The following is a 25,776-nucleotide window of genomic DNA, read 5'->3' as shown; positions in this document are numbered from 1 at the left end:
AAGGCTCCCTGGTTTGAGCTCCTAGGTAACCGGATGGACAGAACAACAAGAAAGGATAAAAGAAAGGAGCAGCAGCTCTCATTGAGAAGCCTGGCGCCCATCATCAATTTGTAGAGCTTGAACCATGACTCATGTAACAACACTCTCACTTGGATGCATGAAAAGGAAAAGGACTTGTAATGGACAAAAACACGTGCTGGTGTACAGCTTTGTCCAGAACATCAATAGCAGCGATAAACAGGTCCATGGCCATTCTTTGGCAGGATCCTTGATGGATAAGAGAAGCTTTTATTTCCCAACCAACTACTTTACAAGACCAGTCCAGAGAGTAAACATCTGGCAGGGGCCACATGGGCCTACAAGCCTTCTCCCAGCTGGCTCCAACCAGGTAAACGTAGCAGCCACTGCTGTTGCCTCTGATGAATTCCTAGACCGTATCACTAACCTCAAAGCCAGGCTGTCAATCTGCAATCCTGAGGGACAGACAGGCCCATTCCTGGTGATGAAACACCAGATGACTTATCTGGAATGAGAGGACACCACAAGGTCTGATGAGTCCAGATACTCTCCTGGTCGACCTGCTGATGTTACCTGTGTATACTCATGAGTAATTCAGCACTCCTGAGTATGGTTCCCTTGAGTCTTGAGTAATCCTGGGTTTCCTAGCAACAGACCCAACTTAACTTAGAATACAGTCCAGCAAACAGGGATACTGTCCCCTAATTTTCAAAGAAATTTTGTTATTTCAAATTAATATCAAAAGTTATGAGAAAAAAATACTTTATTGGACTTTGTTACACTTATTTTACAGTTTAGTATTGCTTTATTTTGCATTACGTAAGGTAGGGGATGGAAAACCCTCATTGTTTCTGAAGTTTACGGCCTTTAAAGGTCTTAATCTGGCTACCCTGCCATTAAGGAAAGTGGGGGGGGGGTATCTGCTTTACGCTGGCAAAGTAAGGGGCTAAGCCTCTCCTATTTGCACCACGCCCCACCTCCCCTGCAACTTTATCTCTGTACCCTGGCCTAAAGCACTGGTTTAAAACAGGTGGTTCCAATGATTCGTACCAAGTCCTGCTTCCCTACCCCACCCACCTCCATCCCAACTGAGACTGTCTCCTCTGTGTCCCATCTCTTTAATTCTGTATGAACACCTCAAATGTAGCCTCCATCCGACTGTGGCTGAACATCTCTGACCTTTGAATACTGTCTAGTGTCATTTTAACCCACAGTGAGATTAGCAGCTGCCACCAGAGTGTTTAAAATGGGTTAAGCACTTTGCAAAGTAACTTAACTCTTTAAACAATAACATGTACTAGGTACTAACTTTTATTCAAACAAGGCAAACACTGAGGCTCAGACAGATGGTCACACAATCATTTGCCCAAGATCATAAGGCATAATATGTACTCAATAAATATTAGCCGACCAGTTAACAGACAGAAAAAGCAATGCTGGCTACAAACTGGGTCTGGCTTCCAAGACCATGTTCTCAGCCATTCTTAAGAGACCAACTCCATCCTTCTGGCACAATGTGTTTCTGTCTCTCACCATACAAACGGAAGCCTCATCAACTCAGGTGATTAAACCAGCATCACTCAGGAATCGGCCTCTCCCCTACAGCTAATCAATTGCCAGTTTTTACATTTTAATTACTAAGTAGCTCTCAGCTGTCAGTTTCTCCCCATCCTCACTTCCACTTCTCTTGTTTGAAGCAGGGTATGGCCTGCCCTGGTCTCCTCTCTCAACGCCCTCTCTCCGTGTCTGCTGCAGTGACTGAAGACCGTGTGTTCATGTCACCATCAATATGCTCCCTGCTGCTCTCAACTAGGGTTCAAACTCTTCGCTGTGGTTTGCAAAGCCCTTCATGACCCGGTCCTGCCCTCTTCTCCCTATTCCAGCTTTCCTGAACAAGTCTGCATCCCCTTCCTTTAACGTGAAGTTCTGTCTACCCTGTAGCAATGCCAGCCCTCTGCCCCATTTCTCTCTCGGGAAACTCCTAACAATTCCTGGCCTCCGATTCCACTTTTTCCAGGAAGCCTACCAGGACAATCCCCCCAGCCCAACCCCAGGCAACTCTCCTTTAAGTTCTCTGCAATTCCTCAATCCCAGCACTCACCACACCAGGCTGTACACCTGTCCGCTCATCTTCACCCTCCTCTAAACTCTAAGTCCAAGATGGCAGAGCTGGTATCTTGTGTTTAACGTTGGAGCCCTGAACCTGACAGCGCCGGGTGCAGAGCAGACACTCGATAAATGTGTGCTCAGAGAACAAACTGTTCTAGTCGACATCCTTGTGGGCTACCCTCTCTTGACAAAGTTTCCTGACAGCGCCTGCCTTGTGTTTCATATACGCAAGTGTCTTCCCCAGGCAAGGTATCAGGAGTACAATTTTTGGACAAGTTCAAGACTTTACTTACTAGCCAGACCTCAAGTTTTAGAAGAGACAGGCACATTCTGCTCCATCCCTGATAAACCTGACTGCGCATAAATGTCTAAAACTCATAGAATGGCTGCTGACTCATAAAAGCTGTAAAAGAAAGGGGCTTAAAAGCTTAAGTCTCTGTTTTAATCAAATACCTTTATAGTGCAAATATAATAAATTCACATGCATTTTACATACTCATAACAAGAGAACGATATAGACCAAAGTGGCACTGTTTTCCCAAGTGACTTTTCATTTTCGCCAAACCTACAAAAGCGCTTATGGAGACGGACACGTCTGGCAAAGCTGGACTGCGCGGCATCGCTGCTGTGGTGTCCAACACCGGACGGATGAACTCAAGCTGTAGAAGCCGTAGCCCGATCAGCCACCCTGCTCTTCTGGGGAAGGAGCCAGCAGCACGCAACCCACCCCTCCCCCCCACCCCATACTCCGATGCTACACTTCATGGGGGATGAAGGACTGAACACAGAGGAAACCTGTCATAGAAATGGTGGGGGTTTTTTTGTTTTTGTTCTTTGCTTTTTAAGGAGACTGCAATAGAAATATATTAACGATTGGCTTCAAATATCCAACATTTCTCTTACATTTTAAATCAAAGTTGTAGGATCCTACAGATCTTAATAAAGAAGTCTCTTCACAGCACAGCTGTAGTTCACTTTAAAACGCAAAATGTTCCCTTTGCGCTATATCCTTACAAATAAACATAATATACATATAAATGAAAAGTTCAGATCCTGCATCAAGCATTACTTAATCTTGCTGATATAAATTTGGATACAGTCAAATTTGCGAAGTGTTCACTTAATATTTTAGTTGAAGCAAAAGTAAAACAGGTAAGGGCTTTCAGCAAAGCAGACCTTTATGAATTCTCAGAGGTTCAGCTGAAGTCACGATTGGTAAGGACGAGTGGAGCCACAAGGGTCCAGACATAGAGGAGGAGGCAGACCCAGCTGGAGCTGATCTTGACCCACACAGCTGGCCACTTGCTGGTCATGCTCTGGAACTCTGCATCAGGGCTAAGTAAGCAGAAGATGGTCAGGTAAGAGCCTGTTGGCAGCATCCAGTAGCACCCCCCAGCAAAAGCAAAGAAAGTTGGCTAACACTACACTCTAGTAAGGTTCTAGAAGGAACTTATGAAAGCTGCTATTATTAGTTTTCATGTGCAGGGGATTCTGCCTCTCAAAAAGCTTTAATCTTACCAGCAAGAAGAACTCTTTGCTGAGCAAAGCTCTTCAGGAATACCTAGCTGTTCTAGGTATTGGCAAAAGTCTAGATTGAAATGACGTCCCTGAAACTTTCCTTATCACATCATTACTGTGACCAGAATACTCCATATGGCCATCTCTAGACACAAGGGAAAATTCATGAACAAAAATGGGTCAGACTGCTTTATGTTATGATTTTCTCTCTTAAGTAACTCAAGTCTAGAAGAATTCTCCATGATTCGTACTCTAAGAATTTCAACTAAGGACCCCTGGGTGGCTCAGTCAGTTAAATATCTGCCTTCAGCTCAGGTCATGATCTCAGCATCTTGGGGTCAAGTCCCGCACTGGGCTCCTTGCTCAGCGGGGAGCCTGCTTCCCCTGCTTGTTCTCCCTCTCCTCTGGCAAATAAATAAATAACATGAATTCCAACTGGATTTTAAATTCAAAAGGAGAGAAAGTCAAAAGTATTTCAGAAAAGAGTCCACACTGAACACAACTTCACTCTACAGGTAAATGAAGGGGATTCTGAGGTCAAGCAATGGAGGTAGATTTTACAGGCAGCCCACGGGGGGGCGGGGTGTCAAGTGGTCTTCCATCTGGTTTGTCCGTGCCTCCTACCTGTACCAGCTGGTCAGGGTCATCATGATGTACAAGGAAGCCAGGCAGAGCATGAAGTGGAATAAGAAGTAGCTGTACTGCACTCCTTCCTTCTCGTTGTCCACAACCCGCCGAGGCTGCCCGTCTTCTTCATCGCTGCCGCCACTGGCAGCTGTATCACGGAGGATCACACTGTCACTTCCTGACAAAGTCAGCTTGCTTACTTGGCTGTTGTTGGAAGTACGGATACTGGAAAGTGATCCGAGAGAAGACGGATCAGCAAGGGGCCATGAGATGAATCGCTACCATTGGCCTATATACATGCAGGTTGTTTCTGAACTGGTATATATCCACACCATGGACAATCTGGGGACTGAAGGCCTTCTGAAGGGCTCTGCTTAAAGTTCTCAACTGCTGCTTGTCATCACAAGACAGAGAGCACTCTCATTGGTTACCATTTAATGGCTAACTGCTTAGGAGTTTCATCGTGCTCTCCATGTCTGCTTCCGTGACTTCACAAGTCTCTTCTATGCTTGGAATGGACCACCCACCAGCCTTCTCCCAGTGAGCCTCATTCTTCAATTCTCTATGTGCTATGTCTTCTAGAAAGCCTTCCCTGGCATCGAGTCATCACTACACTGGGTTAAAATCCCACAGCTCCTTCTGCTCCCCTCTGCCATACTTAGCATTCCTGTCTTTCTTGCTAGTCCTAGAGCTCAACTCAGTTAAAATGACTGAATAAAGTACATACAACTAAAGAACCACATAATCATCTCAACAGACAAAGAAAAATCACCTGACCAAAATCTAATACCTTTTCCTGATTATCAAACACTCGACCTAGGAACAGAAGAGAACCTCTTCAAACTGATAAAGCGCATCTAAGAAAAACCCACAGGTGACATCACATTTAATAATGAAAGACTAGGGTGCCTGGGTGGCTCAGCAGGTTAAAGCCTTTGCCTTCAGCTCAGGTCATGATCCCAGAGTCCTGGGATCGAGCCCCCGCATCGGGCTCTCTGCTCAGCAGGGAGCCTGCTTTCCCTTCTTTCTCTCTGCCTGCCTCTCTGCCTACTTGTGATCTTTCTCTCTGTCAAATAAATAAATAAAATATTTTTAAAAAATAGTGAAAGACTAAAAGCTTTCCCCCTGAGATCAAGAATAAGACAAATAGCCCACTGTCACCATTTCTACTCAATGTTGTACTGGAGGTTCAAGGCAGAGCAATTAGGCAAGGAAAAGAAAAAAGACATCCAGATTGGAAAAGAAGTAAAATGATCTCTATTTGCAAATAACCAGACCTTATACATGGAAAATCTTAAGGAATATACACACTATTAGAATCAATAAATGATCTTCCAGAATACAAGATCAATATACAAAAATTCCATGTCTATACGGTAACAATGCAAAACCTGAAAGATAAATTAAGAAAACAATCTCACTTATAACTATCAAAAACAACACTTAGAAATTTAACAAGACATGTTTGAGACTTGTACACTAGTAACTACATTACCACTGAAGGAAACTGAAGACCAAATGAAACATCCCATGTTATGAACTAGCCTTAATAGTGCTGAGATAGTAACGCCCAAAAGATGAACAGATTCGATGCAATCCTTACCAAATCTTAATTAAACTTACGAGCAAAACCCAAAATTTACACAGAAATGCAAGGGACTTGGAATAACCGTAACAATCTTGAAAAAGAACAAATCTCGATACTTTCTGATTTCAAACCTTACTACAAGGCCACCGTAATCAAAACAGTGTGGTACTGGCATAGGGATACCTATACAGATCAATGACATGGAGTTAGGAATCCAGTAATAAACCATTACATTTAGGTTCAACTGATTTTTGACAGGGACACCAGACAAAGCAATGGGGGAAAGAATATTCTTTTCAACAAACGGTGCTGTGACAACTAGATATCCACACTACAATAGAATGAAGTTGTACCCATACTCCAAGCCATATACAAAACAATAAAAAGACAGCCCAATTTAAAAATAGGCAAAAGGGGCGCTTGGGTGGCTCAGTGGGTTAAGCTGCTGCCTTCGGCTCAGGTCATGATCCTAGGGTCCTGGGATCGAGCCCCGCATCGGACTCTCTGCTCCGCGGGGAGCCTGCTTCCTCCTCTCTCTCTGCCTGCCTCTCTGCCTACTTGTGATCTCTGTCTGTCAAATAAATAAATAAAATCTTTAAAAAAATAAATAAATAAAATAAAAATAAAAATAGGCAAAAGATTTAAATAGACATCACTTCAAGACACACAAGTGGCTAACAAGCACATGAAAAGAATGCTCAACATCACTAGTCATGAGGAAAACCCAAATTAAAACCATAATGAAATGCCACTTCACATTCTCTAGAACGGCTACAATAAAAAAACAATTATGATCTAACAGTTAAGAGGTGATGAAACCAGCAGCCTCATATGTTGCTGGTGGGACTGGAAGATGATATAGATACTTTGGAAAACACATTCGCAGTTTTCAAAAGAGGTACCACATAGTCTAGCAATTCTACACTAGGTACAGATCCAAGAAAACTGAAAATGTACATCCACACAAAAAACCTGTACACAGGGGCGCCTGGGTAGTTCAGCTGGTTGAATAACTGCCTTGGGCTCAGGTCATGATCCTGGACTTCCGGGATCAAGTCCCACATTGGGCTCCCAGCTCCTCGAGGAGTCTGCTTTTCCCTCTGACCTTCTCCTCTATCATGCTCTCTCTCACTCATTCTCTCTCAAATAAATAAATAAAATCTTATAAAAAAAACAAAAAACAAACCTGTACACAAAAACTCACAGCATCATTATTCATGACAGTTCTGCAGTGAAATCAACCCAAGTGTCTATCCACTGACAAAGGATAAACAAAATGTGGTATATATCCACACCATGGAGCCTCCTTTCCAACAATGAAAAGGAATTAAGTACTGATATAACATGTATGAACCCTGAAAACATACTAAGTGAAAGAAGCCAGTCACAAGAGAGCATATGTTTTACAATTCCACATATATGAAACACTTGAATAAATAAGAGACAAGCTTAGAGAGACAAGTTTCTGCCAGTGGCTGGAGTGGGAAGGCATAGGGAGGTGACTGCTAAGGAGACATGAGGTTTCTTTTTGGCAAAATAAAATCTTCTAAAATGTACTGTGGTGGTGGTTGCATGATCCTGTGAACAGACTAAACTACTACTGAACTGTACACCTTAAAAGGGTGATTTTATAGTATGGAAACTGTATCTCAAAAACAAAACAAAACACATTAGGCCAAACGCAAAACAAGCAAAGTCACAGACAATGTAAAAACACGTAAGCATAGCTGTATTACAATACAACTCTATTTACAAGGCCTACAGTTTGCCAATCTTTCTTTTAAACACTCATTAAAGGGGCACCTGGGTGGCTCAGTGGGTTAACGCCTCTGCCTTCGGCTCAGGTCATGATCCTAAGGTCCTGGGATCGAGCCCCGCATCAGGCTCTCTGCTCAGTGGGGAGCCTGCTTCCTCCTCTCTCTGCCTGCCTCTCTGACTACTTGTGATCTCTGTCAAATAAATAAATAAAATCTTTAAAAAAAAAGATAAATCTACACATACTGTGCAAAGCTGTCCAAATTATGACAAATTCATATTTGAGAATACTGTATATATGTATAGTACGTTCCTATTTTTAAAAAATTATTTATCAAGTGATATAAATAAGATTACACATATAACTGTAAATAAAATTATGTATAATTACACAAATTCAAATTGATAAATAAGGTAGTTAAGTGTAAGTGAAGGAAAAAAGTATCAAATAATATGTACCAAAATGCTTAACCATGGAAGAAGCAAATTTGGAGGGAGGCTACTTTCAATTCCCACTTCAGACTTATCTCAATTATTAATTTATATAAATATATGCTCACCCTTGTCCATTTTTATCTCATATTTTTAAATTATTCAAGGAATATGTGCCATTATACAGAAAATATCAATAAAAAATGGGCAAGATGGTGAATGCAAAGTGCTAACACAGGTTCTATCTGAGGCCCTGGATTAACTAGAGATTTTAAAGTTAGATGTATAGAATTCTGTAGTTTTCTAAGTATTTTTTACAATGATCAGGAAATTAAGACCTTTTTACAAAAAAAGAGAAACCAACCAATTTTCAGAGTCACTACTCTAGCCGATGTGGGGTCAGGTGAAGACTTTATCCTATCCAGGGAGATGGTATCTCTATGTCAGTCTGGAAGGAAGTATTTGATGAGAACATTTATTAGGCTTTAAGAAATATGTACGACTTGGGACATGAAGCAAGTAGGGGGCTTTCACTAAAAAGGAGTTAAGGGGCGCCTGGGTGGTTCAGTGGGTTAAAGCCTCTGCCTTCGGCTGGGGTCATGATCTCGGGGTCCTGGGATCGAGCCCCTTATTGGGCTCTCTGCTCAGCAGGAAGCCTGTTCCCCCCTACCCACCCCCCCGCCTGCCTCTCTGCCTACTTGTGATCTGTCAAATAAATAAATTAAAAATAAATAAATTAATTAATAATAATAATAAGGAGTTAAGTTCTTTTTCTCAATCCCTCACACTGCTTTCTGAAAGCAAAATAGCTTCTTCGCTCTACGTTTAACCTTCATGAGAATCTTGTCCCAAGTACTTTTTAACTTACCTAGAATACAAAAGGCAGAGAACAAAGCCTGTCAGCCCAATGAACGTCTCTGCATCTACAAAATGCCCACTCTTTGGGGGTGGAGCAGGGGTAGGGACCACAGCAGTTGAATTCCCAGGAGCCAAGGTTGGCGCAGTCATCTGCGTGACGATGCTCCACAGGCCAGGGTTGCAGGAACGATCTGAAAGTGGGATATTTTTTACTGTCCTTAGTTAGAACTCCTCTTGTTCCGAGAAAGGACGTGAGGGAAGGGTTCACACATCAGTCAGTCATGATGTAAAACACGGGGATGCCATACTTAAAAGAATCTGGAAACTCAGCAACTAGTTACACATATTTGTGTGGCAATCAGTGACATAGTTTAAGGAAAAAACAAAAGACACGACAACAAAGTACTTGCCAAATTCATGAATGTCAATCCTGATTTTACTGATCTTGAAGTTTAACTGGCAAATCTTTTTGGGTCTGTAGTTGTACAAAGGCTTTAACCATAGGGAAATTTTCCCTAGTTTTGTTTTTATAGTTAGAGAGTACAACAACAGTAAGTGAGTCATCGTTGGAGGATCTGGAATAACCGTTTTCCTTTAAAACAAGTCTGTAGAATACCATACTGAGTGAGACACAATGCAGTAATTATAAAGGGAAACTTCTTTCAGCCATTTCCTCTAGAGCCTGTAACACCAAAGTGAAATTCAATTACAACAATGCCACAAAGGGCCAAAACAACGTTGCCTTGTCCAATTCTTAACTAGTTTGACTTAGTCCAGGGAAAAGCCTAGACTGTATAAAGACTGCGGTCCTTTAGGCTGTCAGCTATGAAGAGCTACGGACAGACATGGAGAATAAAACTTGAAACGCGAGTATCTGCATCATACGATGAGCACCATACATTTAAGCGAAGCCTTTTGTGTGTTCTCCTATTTGCCATTTGTTCTACCTCCAGTGTTTGCACCTGCCGGAAGAGTGATTTCCTACTTTCTCTCAATCAAGTGCATGTACTACTGACATTCCCTTACCCGGTTCATTGGTCATGGCTGACCAGGTAAGGTACATGGTGTAGAGAGTGATGACAGAGGACTGCAGGAGACCAGACTGAGGCCTGTGTTCCTGTGGAATCAAAAAGAAAACAATGCCATGGGAACTGCAAGGCTGACTTTCTAAAACCCAGCGGACGTCCCTGGCCTCTCCCCAACACCCCCCGCCCCGCCCTGAGATATGAACAACTGAGAACCTTCTGATTCTAATTGACAGTTCAAAGAGGGTAAGTAATCTTTCAATCTGAGTTAACCTGAAAAAGAACCAAGAAAGAGGTCTGCGTACTAGTGGTTCTTGAGGCATTTGACAGCCCTGGAATTCCCGAGTATCCCGCAGAGGCTGATTCACTCGTCCCTACTAGTTGTAGAAGCAAAGCTCCACAGCAGTGCTAACCAGCTGAGTGACCATCATCTCTCTGCAACTTCAGTTTTCTCATTTTTGAAAGGAGAGGTGTTCTACATTCTTTTCGTATTTCTCATCTAAAACTTCATGAATTGGGGCACCTGGGTGGCTCAGTCGTTAAGCATCTGTCTTTGGCTCAGGTCATGATCCCAGGGTCCTGGGATCAAGCCCCACATCAGGATCCCTGCTCAGCGGGGAGTGTGCTTCTCCCTTTCTCTCTGCCCCTCCCCCAGCTCATGCCCACTTGCACTCTCTCTCAAATAAATCTTTTTTTTTTAAGATTTTATTTATTTATTTAATAGACAGAGATCACAAGTAGGCAGAGAGGCAGACAGAGAGGGGGAAGCAGGCTCCCCACTGAGCAGAGAGCCCAATGCGGGGCTCGATCCCAGGATGCTAGGATCATCATCTGAGCCGAAGGCAGAGGCTTTAACCCACTGAGCAACCCAGGTGCCTCTCAAATAAGTAAAATCTTAAAAAAAAACCTCCATGAATTTTTTAAAGTATGGTATTTAAATGATGAAACTCACATGCATGAGTTTTGTTTTTTAATATTAAAAGCAATGATTTTTTTTTAAAGCAGTGATTTTCTAATTTAATCCCCCTAAAACAGCTTAGCTCATGATTTGTATGAATCATTCTCCTAACATAAACTATTTTATAAGAGCTATAAAATTCTCAGGTTACCTAGGGTTTTGTTTTTTTTTAATGATAGGGAAATTATTCACTTAATCATGATATAGGTGCTCAATGGCACATTTTACAGTTACTAAATTAGAATTATGAAGAACTTATAATATGGGAAAATGTTTAAGTAGATAAACATAAACTCACATAAAAGATTACATCAGCTTCAGTCTGGCAATAATTAAAAATTTTTCACAGGAGGATGTGGCTCAGTTGGTTAAGCGTCTGCCTTCAGCTCAGGTCATGATCCCAGGGTCCAGGGATCGAGTCCCACATCGGGCTCCCTGCTCAGCGGGTAGTCTGTTTCTCCATCTGCCTCTGCACCTCTCCCTTGCTGTACTCTCTCTCTCATGTTCTCTCTCAAATGAACAAATACTAAAAAAAAAAAAAAATTTTTTTTCACAGGAGGATAAAGCAGAAAACTGTACCTGAATTTTTGGATGGATCGATATAATAGAAACCACAAAGCAAAGGATCAAATTAATACTGATGAAGAACTTGTTCTCTGCGCAGCCGTCCGGTCTGGTGTAGTAAGTGTAGAGTAAGCCGGCAAAGACGACAGACAGAATGTAGCAGATGCTGGTGACAGACAGCAAAGCTGGAAGGAGGGAAACCCACAGGAATGCTCACAACTGTAACAAACTTTTCAAATGAAGACCAATTTTCTTCTACTCCACATAAAAATAGAGACATTATTTTACTGTTACGGTTGTCAACATTTTACAGGGAAATTACAGAAGACCCAAGGATGACATTTCAGACAGCGCTAGAGGTGGCCTGGTGTTCAATTCAAGCAAGTGGATTCACTTTCTGGATTATCTACCTTGATTCCACGGGCTGAAAAACAAGCTAGAGTAAATTCGGCTAAATAATGTGCATTATAAGCTTTTCTTAGGAACTTGCAAAACTTGTAGGCCCTCAAACTGGCCCAATTCCAGCAAGCTAAATGCGAGGGATGGTGTCAGCAGAAAACAACAGACAGCCATCTTTTATGTCATTTGTCTTCTGCAGCCACGGGCTACATAAGCCTGCTTCCTGTCCCGATGAGACCACCTCACTGTGGGAGAGTGGCGTATTTGCTATTTTCAAAAATAATATTCCTTTCTGTTCACATGGATAGGTAACAATTAGCTATGTAACTCTGAAGATTAGAAAACATGGAAGAGTAACAGTATACTCAGACCAACTGTAGCAATGATGAGCTCAATTAACCTGTACTTAATTCAAGGCACAATTTTAAGAAAACCAGTTTCTACTTATAACCTCCACGGTTGCATATTTAAAATTAAATGATGTATATGATGTTGGTATAAAATGGTATTGTATGTCACAGTACTAGTACAGTTCTTAATGTTTTTCCAAATGAATATGCAAGATTTCTCTACTTTTTAGTTATTTCAAAGGAGGACAAATCTGCAACTCATTATTAAATTCTTCTAAAGTTGAATGATTCAAGTGAATTATAAAAAAGGAAATAAACAGATTAAAAAAATAAATTTTTATGAGTCAAAAATGGGGAGGTGTTTCAGGATTTCCAACTTGTCACAATAAAACGATTTCTTAAATCTCATGCTAAAATAAAGAGTCATTATACATAACTGAAGTGACCAACAAAATAGGGCAATGGTTAAGTAACTTAGGGTATACCACACCATGGAACCCCATGAAACTGTATACCATTAAGTGAGTTAACATGTATCTGTACTCACAGATATGTTAGAAAATACTCATCATATAGTTGGTGAGAAGAGCGAGTGATGGAACAATGTATTATATGAACCTATTTACATCTAAGTAACAAAAACATGCATATGTGCATAAATTATACATAAAGATCCAGTAATCATGGTTACATCTGGAGAGGAAGGTGGGTTGCAAGTGGGTGGAAATCTGCACATTTTATTTTTTATTATTTTTATCTGTGTTTATGGTGAACACAGTATTCATTTTTGGGGTTTTTTTGGCTTTGCTTTTGTTATTTTTTATTTTTTTAGTTTTTAAATTTTTTTTTTTGGCTTTAGTTATTTTTTAAAAAGCAAGCTAGATAAATAACAAAAAAAGAAAACTGGACAGTTTGATAATGTGTACTAAAAGCCTTTAAAATAACCATACCCTTCCACTCTTCTACTTTTAGGAATTTATTCTAAGGGAAAAAGCAGAAATGTGCTCAGAGACATATTATTAGGTATTTACTGCCACATATTCACAGGCTCCTTCTAGGTTTTAAAAAAAGTCAAACTATAACCTATCCAAATGTATAACACATATAAAAAATTAGTAAGATAAAGTATTCAGGGGCGCCTGGGTGGCTCAGTGGGTTAAGCCTTTGCCTTCAGCTCAGGTCATGATCTCGGAGTCCTGGGATTGAGCCCAGTCCCGGGCTCTCTGCTTGGCAGGGAACCTGCTTCCCCCCCTTCCCCTCCTACTTGTGATCTCTGTCAAATAAATAACCAAGTATCTTAAAAGAAAAAAAAGATACAAGTATACATCTTCTTCAATGACTTTTTTTCTATACATAGAAGATACATATGCAAGAGAAAAGACTGGAAAGATACAGACTAGTATGTTAACAGTAAGTATTAATTACCACAGAGTTGGGTAACGGGGAATTTGCTTTTTTCTGTGATTTTTGGTCGTTCAAGTTCTTGACACAAGAGGAGCTATCACGTTTAAAATGCGTGGGGTGCAGGGGCTAGGAATTTCAACAACTATTGCTTTTTTAAAATGAGGTATGGCTGGGTCATCGCCCCTAATAAGTAGAGGATTCCAAATTCCCTCCCCATTATTACCAGCTATAAATCCTGTATTTCCACCCTAGAAATGTTAAGTGCCCCTTTTCCACCAGAAGGCTTTTATAAGGAGTGTGGGCCATACTCTAAAGCAAGCAGTAAGGACTGTTCCCTTCTATCTGCTTGAGGGAGGTGGGCAGATGTCCTGAATGTATAATGCACCTGAGTTCCCTGTCCGTGGAAACGCAGAAATCAAAACCAGAACTACATCACTAACACATTTTTCTCTTATCTGAACACATTTAGTTATGTTACAAATCGCAAAATAAATGAATTGAGAGAAGCCAATGATTTCTACAATCTGTGCTTCCCCCTTCTGGTAATGCATATAATTCAGAATTGACTCAACTGGGAGACTACAGTTTTTAAAAGTCAGCTCTAATTTGGAAGTTTACACACTTAAATCAATGGAGATGTTTACTGTACATCCTGCTTAAGATAGCATAATGCAGCATGGCTTTTACAGGTGAGTTCAGACACCTACCAGCATACCAGCACCTTGGATTTCCTTCTTCCATTCGATTTACCCATGACTCATTGCAAGAGTGAGCGAAGTCGACCAGCAGCACTAGCTGGATGAGGATGAACAAAAAGGCCCCGGCCATGCCCACAATGAACCAAGCTAGAACCCAAAAGAACAAAGTTATTTTTACCATAGGAGTAACATTTCAGATGCTATTACCCAATTTTAAAACAATTTCCATTCAATTAAGAGAGAGGTGGTAAAGACATCTTTTGCCTCCGGCAGTACAGCAACATTATTCCGAACTCAAAGTCGTTCTCTGAGAAGTCAGGCTGGGCTTCAGACCTTTTAGAGCTTGTTTCCCTTGTGCCCAGCGTAGCCTGGGAGCTGACATTCCAAATGGTACAATAAGCCTTTCCCTCCACAAGGGAATAAAAAAATTACAGTGGAAATCCACAAATGTCACTTGATATTATGGTAAAAAAAAGTGTATTAAGACAGGGATAGTAGAACACATATGAGTTACAGGTCCCCATGTTGACAAGCTCTCGGATTAACTTAGTACTGCCAAGTGAGGAGGTAAACTATTAAAATATTGGCAACATATGGTTCCAAAACAGCTAAAAAAATGGGCTGAATGCCTCCTGGGTTTAATCAAGTAATTACTCCCTTAATATTAGTATGAAGTCGTATAATTGAACACCACCTCATTTAATTGCCAGTTCTGCAAAACCAGTAAAGAAAATGTAGCTTCAACTCCATCATTTGTAGACTGTGTGTATATAATTAGCCTTCTTAGTAGTGAGCCATACCTGTGGTGAAATGGCCCCCAGGGATGTAGAAAGAGCCAACCATGATACCAACAATGGCAGCAATTTTGAAGAACCAAAACCTATTAAAATATAAAAGTACATTTATGAAATGTTAATTTTCGCCCTTATGCTGAGAAAAGTTAATTTCCGAAATGCAAAAATAAGGACTCAGTAGCATTCCCACCATGACTGTCTGGGCTTATTTCTTCATTTGACATGAAACTGCCCCACTCAATCTTTCATACAATTTAAGGACAAATATTAGCCCAAAGAACAAATAATTCATAGACATAATAAGAGAAAAACATATAACTTAGGAATTTCCCTACATTTAGCGATTAAGGATAGGAATTTTTCTACAATTCTGGAGTATTCTAAACGAACAATGTTAGCTACATACACAGCAATTAACTATTGGATCTAGGGAAAAGTTATCACCTAATCCTTCTTTCTCAACATAGGACAAAGTGCCTTGTGCCCACAATCACACAGTTCCTCACTGGCGAAGCTAGGACCAAACCTGGCTTTCAGTCCATGATCTTTTTTTAATTTATTTTTATTTTTTTATTTTTATTTTTATTTTTATTTATTTTATTTTTATTTATTAATTTATTTTTTATTTTTTTTTATTAACACAGTATTATTAGCCCCAGGGGTACAGGTCTGTGAATCACCAGGTTTACACACTTCACAGCACTCACCATAGCACATACCTTCCCCATAGCACATACCTTCCCTCTTTTTTTTAAGATTTTTATTTATTTATTTGACAGAGAGATCCAAGCAGACAGAGAGGCAGGCAGAGAGAGTGGAGGAAGCAGGCTCTCCACTGAGCAGAGCCCCCAACCCCCCATGCGGAGCTTGATCCCAGGAACCTGGGATCAAGCAGAGGCTTTAACCCACTGAGCCACCCAGGCGCCCCTTTCAGTCCCTGACCTTTAAAGACTGCCTTGTATGGCAGAGTGGAAAGAATCAGGTTTTGGAGCTGGACAAACCTGAGTTTCAATCCCAACTCCAACTCTCACTGGCTCAGAGATCTCAGGCATTTTATTTGACCTTTCTCAAATTTAGCTACTGCATCTATAAAAAGAGGATTATAATACGTATAAAGTGTACAAAACTCCCTTCAGTCTTCAAGTAAGAATTATGTGTCAAAGGGGAACTGGGGGCAGTCAGGAATGGGAAACGAAAGATTTGTAAATCCATGGCCCAAATATAACTAGTTTATCTTTCTGTACACTGTTTAATAAATCAGATACATTTTTATCCTTTAACAATAAAAAGTATACATGTTTGTGTGTATGCAGTGCCTAGCACAATCCTTGAACTGTTTCACAGGTGTCTGATAAAGATCTAGGAACTTGAACAAAGGTATTTAAAAAAAGGACAAGGGCACCTGGGTGGCTCAGTGGGTTAAGCCTCTGCCTTCGGCTCAGGTCATGACCTCAGGGTCCTGGGATGGAGCCCTGCATCGGGCTCTCTGCTCAGCAGGGAAGCTGCTTCCCCCTCTCTCTCCGCCTGCCTCTCAGCCTACTTGTGATTTCTCTCTCTGTCAAATAAATAAAATCTTTAAAAAATAATAATAAAAATAAAAATAAAATAAAAAAAAAACAAGACTCTCCTTTTCCCCTTCAGCCTCTCTGTGCTACAGAACTCCAACTGAAAATGACACCTGAACAACCTCCCATGTACAATGGGTCAGAAATCTATGTGAGGCACTGATTCAAATACTCTAACCGCTTCCATCAGGATGGAAACATTAACTGCTCAAGGGGAGGATCTACACCATAATCTAACAAGTAAATAATAAAATCAATGTACATACCCATTGTGTACAGCTGCTCTGGGATCTTTACTTGTTTTTACTTTTAACATGAGCAGAGAGAAGACAAAGAAAAAGATGGCCAAGGAAAAGTTGATCCGATACACAGCTTTATAACCGACCAGAACATCACAATCTTTATCCACTTTTCTATCAGCCACATTGATTTTAAATCCCCCTTCACAGAATCCAGGTATCTGGAAAAAGCAATTTCAGTGTTACGGGAATATCTAGATTTAAACAAATATTCTATCCCATCGTAAGAAAGCCTGACTTTATACAACTGACTACTTCAACAAGAGCGAGACTGTCCTGAGGGACTTTTCTCTTTGCCTTCCAATTCGCTTACAATCTTGGCACCAAAAAGTATTAACAATTTGCATTTTGCAAATATAAATGAAGTGTTCTCGTCTTTACTTTTCTTACTGATGTGGTTATTTCCCATTCTGCCATGAATTTTCATGCTACAACTGATTCCTTCCACAGGTGTAGGGCTAGTCTAGGTGAAATGTTTAAATCTGAAACATACATGGAAGATAATATTTTCCTGCCGTTCTTTGAGTATCTTTCTCTCAGTTGTTAGAGTAGAACTTGAACATGTTCTTTCTGAGTACCCTCATTTTTGGAAAAGGACTAAAACTTTCATATTCTATGTCTTGACCATACCCAAAAGTAATGTCAAAACCGAACAATTACAATGAACTTGATTGAGATTTACAACGGTAAAGAAATAAGAATGTCAATCACAACTAAAACTGTGCAAAATACAAAAATAATACAAATAACCAGCACATTAAGTCTACTGTTACTTCTACTTACCTTCTTCAGCTGTGATTCCATCCCTTCTGTCAGCATGATACAGGATACAGCAGCGCCCAGGAAGAGAATGAAAGCATAGATGAGGCGCGTCACTGTGGAATTCTTACTATTGGGGCAGCAGCTACACAGCAGACATGATGCACCGCTGCAAAGGCAGGGAACCTGTAAAGAGCACACCACAGCCATTTGAGACCTCTTTCAGGGGACTCCTTCATGTCATAAGGGTCACAGAGTAGAAGATGAGGCAAACCAGGCTTTGATGGCTTTAAATGAGAGAGCTGTGGCTGGGAGGAAGTGGCTAAAAGCGTGGGTGCTGGGGGCGCTTGGGTAGCTCAGTCAATCAAGTGTCTGACTCTTGATCCTGGCTCAGGTCTTGATCTCACAGTCATGAGTTCAAGCCCCACAATGGGTATGGACCCTACTTTAAAAAAAAAAAAGGATGGGTTCTGGAGTCAATATTATTTCTGTCATTCTAACTCAGCAAGTTACATAAGCTAAGCTAATTTCTCCATCTGCAAAATAGACTGAATAACAGAATCTTCCTCCCTCAGACACTGCTACACGGAACAGTGCCTAAAACATACGAGGAGCCCGATAAATGTTACTTATACAGAGAGCATATTTTATTTAACAACAACATAAAAATCTACCTCCACTTGCTATTTAAGTAATCCTAGTTACCAAATCTGGTATTATAGCACCAAGTAACACTACATGGAAACCCTTATATACAATGATAACAAGAGCCATTCAGCTCAATTTAAGAGTAATCTGGAGAGTCCTCAAAAAATTTAAACACAGAATCCACCATTGGACCCAGCAACTCCTCTCTTAAACATACACCCAAAAGAACTGAAATAGGTATTCAAACAAAAGCTCATACATCAATGTTCAACACAGCATTATTTATAGTTGCCAGAAGGCAGAAATAACCCAAATGCCCACCAAGTGACAAATGGACACGCAAAATGTGATATAGCCATATACTGGAATATTACTCGGCCATGAAAATGAATGAAGAACTAATACATGGTACAACATGGGTCAACCTAGAAAACAACATGCTAAGTGAAAGAAACCAGACCCAAAGGTCACATGTTGTATTTCACTTACCAGAATAAGTAAATTCAGAGGCAGAAAGCATTAGTAGCTTCCAAAGGTTGGAGGAGGAGAGACATGGGATGGAGAGTGACTGCTTAATGGGAATCAGGCTTCTCTCTGGGGTGATGAAAATGTTCTGGAACTACACAGATGTGATGACATCAACAACAGTGTAACACTGTGAATGTCCTAAATGTCACTGAATTATACACTTAAAAATGGTTAATTTTACCTCAACTGAAAAAAAAAAAAATAACCTGGATATCTGGTGAGCATTTCAGATAACGGCATAATCTTGAGTCGTATTATGTAGGCTTAATTAGGAAAGTGCTCAAATTGCTTTTAAAGATGACATTAAGTCACATTACAAAGGCAGGTGAAGTCAGAATCATCAGCAGAAGCAGATGTAAATAATGGGGGATGCTGGTCTCACAGTACGGTCCCAGTCTTTACTTTTTATAGATGGCACCTTGGGGGACTTCATCATGGTTCTGTGTGATTTGGAATAAGATGCTACGGTCATCTTAGCTTCAAAGCCCAGTTTGCTCATCTGTAAAAATGGGCATAACACCACCTACCTGAACAGTTACTATACAAAGAATGAGCTAATGTCAGGAACAGACAACACCTGGCATGATGCCTGGCATAGCAGGGGCTCAATATATCATGGTAGCCATTAACATCTGTAACCGCAAGAGCCATCGGAAATTGATCATCCAGTTTCAGTCTTCAATCCTAAACTACAATCTGGACCAAAAGACCATAATAGAGGTCTATAGCTGGCTGCAGACAGAAACAGGTTTTACAGCCAAAAACAGTGACACTGGGGCGCCTGGGTGGCTCAGTGGGTTAAGCCTCTGCCTTCAGCTCAGGTCATGATCTCAGGGTCCTGGGACTGAGCCCCGCATCAGGCTCTCTGCTCGGTGGGGAGCCTGCTTCCCCCCCCTCTCTCTGCCTGCCTCTCTGCCTACTTGTGATCTCTGTCAGATAAATAAATAAAATCTTAAAAAAAAAAGCAATGACATTAATTGCTTTACATTTATTTCGTCTGCATTCTCATACTCTTAACTCTATTTATTTTCTGACCTATCAAATAATCTCACAGTCACTGCTTACTGTTTGTTATGGGTTGAACTGTGTCATCTCCCCACCTCCCCACACACAAATTCATATGTTTAAGTCCTGATCCCAAATACCCTAGAGTGTGACCTTATTTGGAAATAGTCATTGCAGATGTAATTAGCTAAAATGATGTTATACCGGAGAAGAGCAGGCACCTAATTAAATATGACTGGTGTCATAAAAAGGAGAAATTGGGTATAGACATGCAGCACAGGGAGAACACCAAGTGAGGACAAAGGCAGAGATTTGCAAGCCAAGGAATATCAAACCACCAGGAACTGGGGAAGAAGCATGGAACAGATTCTGCCTCATCACGCTGAGGATGAGGGTGTCACCCTGCTGGCATCTTAATCTTGGACTTCCAGCCTCCAGAAACGGAGAGACAACATACTTCTGTTGCTTGAGCCACCACCCAGTTTGTGGCTTTTTTTTTTTCTTTTTAATCTAGCCCTAGCAAATGAATATACCCATTTATTTGTTTGTAAGTATCATGAAAATGTAAGTGCCTTTTGGAGGGACCACCTACTGTTTTATCTCTTGAGCCTTTATAGTAGCTACTTAATCTGTGGACCAGAGCTGTCCTACTGTATGTCACTTCCCTATCTCAGTAAGTAACAACTCTATTATTCTTTCTGTTTCTCAGGCCAAAATCCTTGTCACCCTTGACGTTTTCTCTTTTTCCAAAACTCTCATCCAAACTCTCAGCACATCAGCTTTATCCTCAAAATATATCCAGAACCTGGGAAACATAGCTAGCTCAGTCAGTAGCACGCACATACGACTCTTCATCTCAGGGGCGTGAGTTCAAGCCCCAAGTCCGGTATAGAGCCTACATAATTTTTAAGATAATAAATAATAGTTAAGAATAAAATAAATAAATAATAAAAAATAAGTATCTCCAGAATGTGACCACTTTCTTAGCACCCTTAGCTATCGTGCTGGTCCAAACCACTACTATCATCTTTTAAGCTGGATTAAATGCAATGACTCCTGTCTCACTCCTGTAGCCACACGAGCAGAACCCAGAGGTGGTATAAAGATTGTTTTAAGGTGAAGACATTTGAGATTCAACAGATACAGGGAAAGAAGTCTTCTTGGAGGTTTCCTCATGTGACTAAAAGCTGAAACTTCTGGGATATGAGGGTGCCATAAATTCTCTCTCCAAGGGAGTTTTATGGCCATAAAGAAGAAAAAGACCTCTGCAACTACATAAACAAGTACTATCACCAACTTACTTATCTCCTCTTTGTTCTTCCTAACTAGAAGACCTTTTCTTCCTTTTTCCTTTTCCCTACTAAGTAAGGTATATAATAAACCCGATTTTCTACCATCCCTTTGCGTTATTCATCACTGAATGATGAATAACATCCTGCCAGTATGTGTGTAGCACATGTACATAGCTCTTTTTTCTCTCGCTAAGATTATCACTGTAATTCACAGGCCACTAACCCAATAGAGGATTCGAGCAAAGTTTTTTCTCCTCTACACTGCTTTACCCTTTCTTTTCTATAGTCTGTTCTCCAACAACCACCATGTTAAAACACAGGTCAGATCACATCACTCTTCTTTTCTATAATGGATCCCCATATCTGTTAAGAGTAAAGGCCAAGGGGCGCCTGGGTAGCTCAGTGGGTTAAAGCCTTTGCCTTAGGCTCGGGTCATGGTCCCGGGGTTCTGGGATGGAGCCCCACATCAGGCTCTCTGCTCAGCAGGGAGCCTGCTTCCCCCTCTCTCTCTGCCTGCCTCTCTGCCTACTTGTGATCTGTCAAATAAATAAATAAAATCTTAAAAAAAAAAAAAAGAGTAAAGGCCAATACAAATATGATTTGTGAGCCTACATGATTTGGCTCCCTGCTACCTTTCTGACTTCATTTCCTATTTTTCCTCCCCTCACTCATCCCATTCTCTGGTACACTGCACTCCTTGCTATTCCTGTTGAATAAAGGGGATTAAAAATATAGAAAAGCAACTTACAGATAGAAATGCTTTGATGGCATGAATATAAATATTATCGTTATATCAAAGACAAAATGTGTTTCAGGTTATCACAGTAAGAAAGAACACTTTGTTTCAACTTACAAATTCACTCCTTAATTACCTTAACTGTATATTTTTTCCTAAATCTACTTTGCAAATAGTTTGACCTACTGTTGGACTGTAAAATTCAACTTACCTGGATTTGTTCTAATGTGACAGAAAAATTGTACAGCAGATGATAAAGGTAAAAATTATTTCATGAAACTTGTGTGTAAATGGGCATATTAAATCAGCAATGTAAAACATATTTCTTACTTTGGGTCAAGGTAAAAAAATTGGAAAGCCACTGCTCTCAAGGAACCTGTAAATGACCAAATACCCTTTTGACTTAGGATCAACAACCTTAAAGAATGGAAAATACACTTTATACTTTGTCCCTAAGAAATGGTAGTGGAATGAGCTGAGACTGAGTCCTTGGTCAATTAAATTGTTGGAAAGTTATGAGACAAGAAGTGATTTTAAAGAATCGTGCTCCTCAGGAGAAACTACATGAGGGAACTCACCATATTCTCTTCCACAGATCCTAAAATTTCCTTTTTAAAGTAAGGCATTTACAATCTACAAAGCGATTCCACCCATTTATTCACTTTATCCTCACAGCAGCTCTCAAGAGGAGGAATGCTGGGGTTATTAGCTTCATGTTACGGGAAGCCAGAGATAAATGCTTTGGACAAGTCCCAAAATGTTCACGCCATGGTTTCCAATTTTAAATAATAATCCACAAGGCCTTCTTTCCTTTGCACCACAACTGCACACAAGCCTGGGTTAAAATCCCAAATCTCCCACATAGTCTCTAGCAAAGGCAAATCCATGCTCCGGGATAAAAATATCACTTAAGCCGCCCCAAAATTAAACGACGCCACCTTATGTGGGTACTTCGAAATGAAGCAGAGCGCCCGCGCCCCGGAACTCTCATTCCGCGGTCGGGGTTCCAGCTCCAGAGCAACCCAGAGGCCGGAAGCCTCGCGGGGGCGGGGCAATCGAAATTGTAAACAATGACGGCCTGGCCTCCGACGTTCCCCCCAAACCCGGAAGGCGAGCCGCCCGATCCCGATTGGGCGGGGGGGGGGGGGGGGGGTCGGGGACATCACGGATTTTGGTCTGCGCCTGGGATACTCTCTGCAGCCCAGGGCCCGTCCCCCCAAGCTCCCGGCCAAGGCCCGATCGCGTCTGGGCTTGGGTCTCCCTATCGCCCTCCCCCAAACGACACGTCCGACGGAGACACCAGACCCCGAACCCACCCAGCTGGCGAGGGAGAAGACGCCCAGCACAGCCCCCATGGTGACGCTGGTGATGCAGGCGGCCGGTCGGGAGGCTTCTAGCGCGGTGGTAACTGCCAGACGAGGCGTCTCCTCAGAAACGCGACGTTTTTCTCAGGCCGGAAACGCTCCGGTGGCGTCATTGCGTGGCCCCGCCCACCGCCCTAGGCCGCCGCTGCCAGGAAAGCCTCTGTCATTGGCAAAGGTAGAAGGCGGGGCTAAATCAGCTACAGGCCGAGGGAGAAGGTGGGGCTAAATCGACCAGACGCTCAGGGAGAGGCGGGGCTAAGCCCGCCAGGAGGGGTGGGAGGAGGCGGGGCTAGCCCAGGCCGGCGCGGACGGAGGAGGCGGGGCTAACCGACCCGCGCGGAGGCGGGAGGTGGGGCGAAAGCGACCCAGAGATGCAGGAGCTGTGAAGGCTTTATTCCTTCACCTCAACTGTATTCCCTTGGCAGCTCGTTACGTGTAGACATCTGACGTACAGAAGTGCTCAGGAATTTACGGCCTACTTGAAAAAAAGAGTCTGACACTGGACACACATGCACCACGACACATTGTGATGAGTACCAGGAAGTAGTATGAGGGACCACCTTTTCAATAAAAGTTTATTTAATGAAAAAAAAAGTTTATTTAATGCTTACTGTGTGAGGGGAAAGTAATGTCTCTTGGGGGGCGGGGGGCAATCCCGGAGGGGTCTTTTTTTGTTGTTGTTGTTTTGTTTTTGTTTTTGTTTTAAGATTCTGTATCATTTGGGGCGCCTGGATGGCTCAGTGGGTTAAAGCCTCTGCCTTCGGCTCGGGTCATGATCCCGGGGTCCTGGGATCGCGCCCAGCGTCGGGCTCTCTGCTCAGCAGGGAGCCTGCTTCCCCTCCTCTCTCTGCCTACTTGTGATCTCTGTCAAATAAATAAATAAAATCTTAAAAAAAAAAGATTTTGTATCATTTATTTGATAGAGACGTGAGAGAGGGAACACAAGCAGGGCGAGTGGGAGAGGGAGAAGCAGGTCCTCTGAGGAGCAGGGAGCCGGATGCGGCGCTCCATCCCAGGACTCTGGGATCATGACCTGTGGGGAAGGCAGACACTTAAGGACTGAGCCATCCAGGCGCCCCCCTAGAGAGTTCTGGGAATTTATATTTAGTCTGAGAACCAAAAGATGAGTCCAAGCTAATTGGGGAAGGATGGGCGTTGTCTGTGAAAATGAGGGGTATACATGCCACTCGGGGTACACGAAAGGGCCTCAGGGTACATGAACACATTAGCTAGCACCCAAGGGCAGAGTCAGGAAGTCTTGTTTCAAACCAAAGAGAGTTTGAGACTAGCACTTACCATATTTCTAACATTTGCTTATCTCCATTTTTGACAGAGCGAAGGCTTCTTTTCCAAATCTCTCCAAAAGGTAAGCCCATCCACAGTTAAATAGCACTTTTTGTTTTAGGGTTTGTGTGTGTACTTGCAGAAATTCTTTGATTTCTCCCAATAAGTGTTACTGAACCCCAGGTTGGCTGCCCGTCGCTCCAAAGGCCCATACTCAAGAAAGTTTTGCTTGGAAAAGAGTAAGAGCTTTATTCAGGAGTCTGGCCACCTGGAGAGAAGGCACAGTCTTGTCCAAAGGCCAATTCCAAGGTTTCTGCCTGGCCCAGGGACTTATAAAAGGGTTTAGGGCAGTTAATCAGTAAAGGGAGTGCAGTGGCCCCAACATTTCTTGATTACGTGCAGACTCGATGGTGCCGGGTTGCAAACGTTATCGCAGTGCTGGGAGGTTGTGTAAGGGGGGTCTGATTCCTTAGTTCCCGGGGTTTGTGCAAGAGGGTCTGGTTTCTGTTTTGTGAGTGAGGTGCAGATGTACTCTGTTCTTTCTAGGAAAGAATGCACGATCTATAGATACACAAAAAAGGGTTAGTTAATCAGTCATTCAGGCTTAGGGTGTGTGCTGAAGTTTATTTAGATTACTGGGGTGGCTGGAGAGGCGGAGGCAGCTTTAGCAATGCTGGTCTTTCATTTAAGAAGTGATGGAAATTTAACTTGGTAAATTTAAGTAAAAAATGAGCCTCTACTTAAAGAAAAAGTTTTGAGATATATACATCAAAGTGCAGGTAGTATGCAGCTATGGCAACAATGATAAGAGTGTGATACAGATGACTAAGAAGGGAACATTTACCTGGGAATATAAAAACCTGTAGAGTTTGGAATCCTGGAATATTTAGGTTGGAAGAAGCCTGAGTAATATATTTGAATCTGTTTTTTTACAGAAATGGAAAAGGCTCAAAGTGCAGTGGTTCACCCCAGGCCACAGAAAAGGCTGATGGCAGAGGAAGGAGAATTACTCAAGCTTTCCTAATTCCCCCTGAGCCCTTCACCTCACCACCCCCTCCCCCAACCCCTACCACCAAATAGCTGCTCAAGTCAGGTTGCTTTGCAGTCACAGAAAGTAACCCTTCCAGGTAACTGCGGAGGCCGAGAAAATTAAGGCCATCCTACCTCAAGTTTAGCTGATGTGGGAAACAGAGGCAGAA

The 25,776-nt window shown here is 41.9% G+C and overlaps 1 protein-coding gene and 1 long non-coding RNA gene across 3 annotated transcripts; one reads left to right on the top strand and one right to left on the bottom strand.

Moving 5' to 3' along the window:
* Positions 1–265: 265 nt before the first annotated feature.
* SERINC3 (serine incorporator 3) lies at positions 266–23,408 on the bottom strand. 2 transcript variants are annotated; one of them, XM_032838549.1, is made up of 11 exons: positions 23,246–23,408; positions 17,745–17,906; positions 16,929–17,122; positions 15,104–15,183; positions 14,313–14,450; positions 11,468–11,637; positions 9,932–10,022; positions 8,916–9,096; positions 4,270–4,497; positions 3,304–3,462; positions 266–523 (listed from the first exon to the last, which is right to left on the bottom strand). In XM_032838549.1, the coding sequence occupies exons 1-10, from the start codon at positions 23,282–23,284 to the stop codon at positions 3,324–3,326; spliced, it is 1,422 nt and encodes a 473-aa protein (XP_032694440.1). In that variant the 5' UTR covers positions 23,285–23,408; the 3' UTR covers positions 266–523; positions 3,304–3,323. The 2 variants fall into 2 exon arrangements, with proteins under 2 accessions (XP_032694440.1, XP_032694439.1); XM_032838548.1 differs by lacking the exon at positions 266–523 and having other exon boundaries at positions 2,953–3,462.
* LOC116855653 lies at positions 23,398–25,776 on the top strand. The gene is made up of 3 exons (XR_004380414.1): positions 23,398–23,468; positions 24,627–24,659; positions 25,513–25,776. It is a non-coding gene; the product is annotated as an uncharacterized LOC116855653 (long non-coding RNA).

Source organism: Lontra canadensis, unplaced genomic scaffold (assembly GCF_010015895.1).
Source record: "Lontra canadensis isolate GAN:19392208 unplaced genomic scaffold, GSC_riverotter_1.0 scaffold105, whole genome shotgun sequence".
In the NCBI taxonomy this organism is placed as follows: Eukaryota; Metazoa; Chordata; class Mammalia; order Carnivora; family Mustelidae; genus Lontra; species Lontra canadensis.
This window is presented reverse-complemented; position numbering and strand designations above follow the sequence as displayed.

Coding starts and splice junctions, on each gene's coding strand:
- SERINC3 (XM_032838549.1), bottom strand. CDS start 23,284: ATGGGGGCTGTGCTGGGCGTCTTCTCCCTCGCCAGCTGG. Junction 10,023..11,467: donor CGATCCATCCAAAAATTCAG/GTACAGTTTTCT, acceptor TTGATTCCACAG/GAACACAGGCCTCAGTCTGG. Junction 3,463..4,269: donor ACCCTGACCAGCTGGTACAG/GTAGGAGGCACG, acceptor CTGCTTACTTAG/CCCTGATGCAGAGTTCCAGA.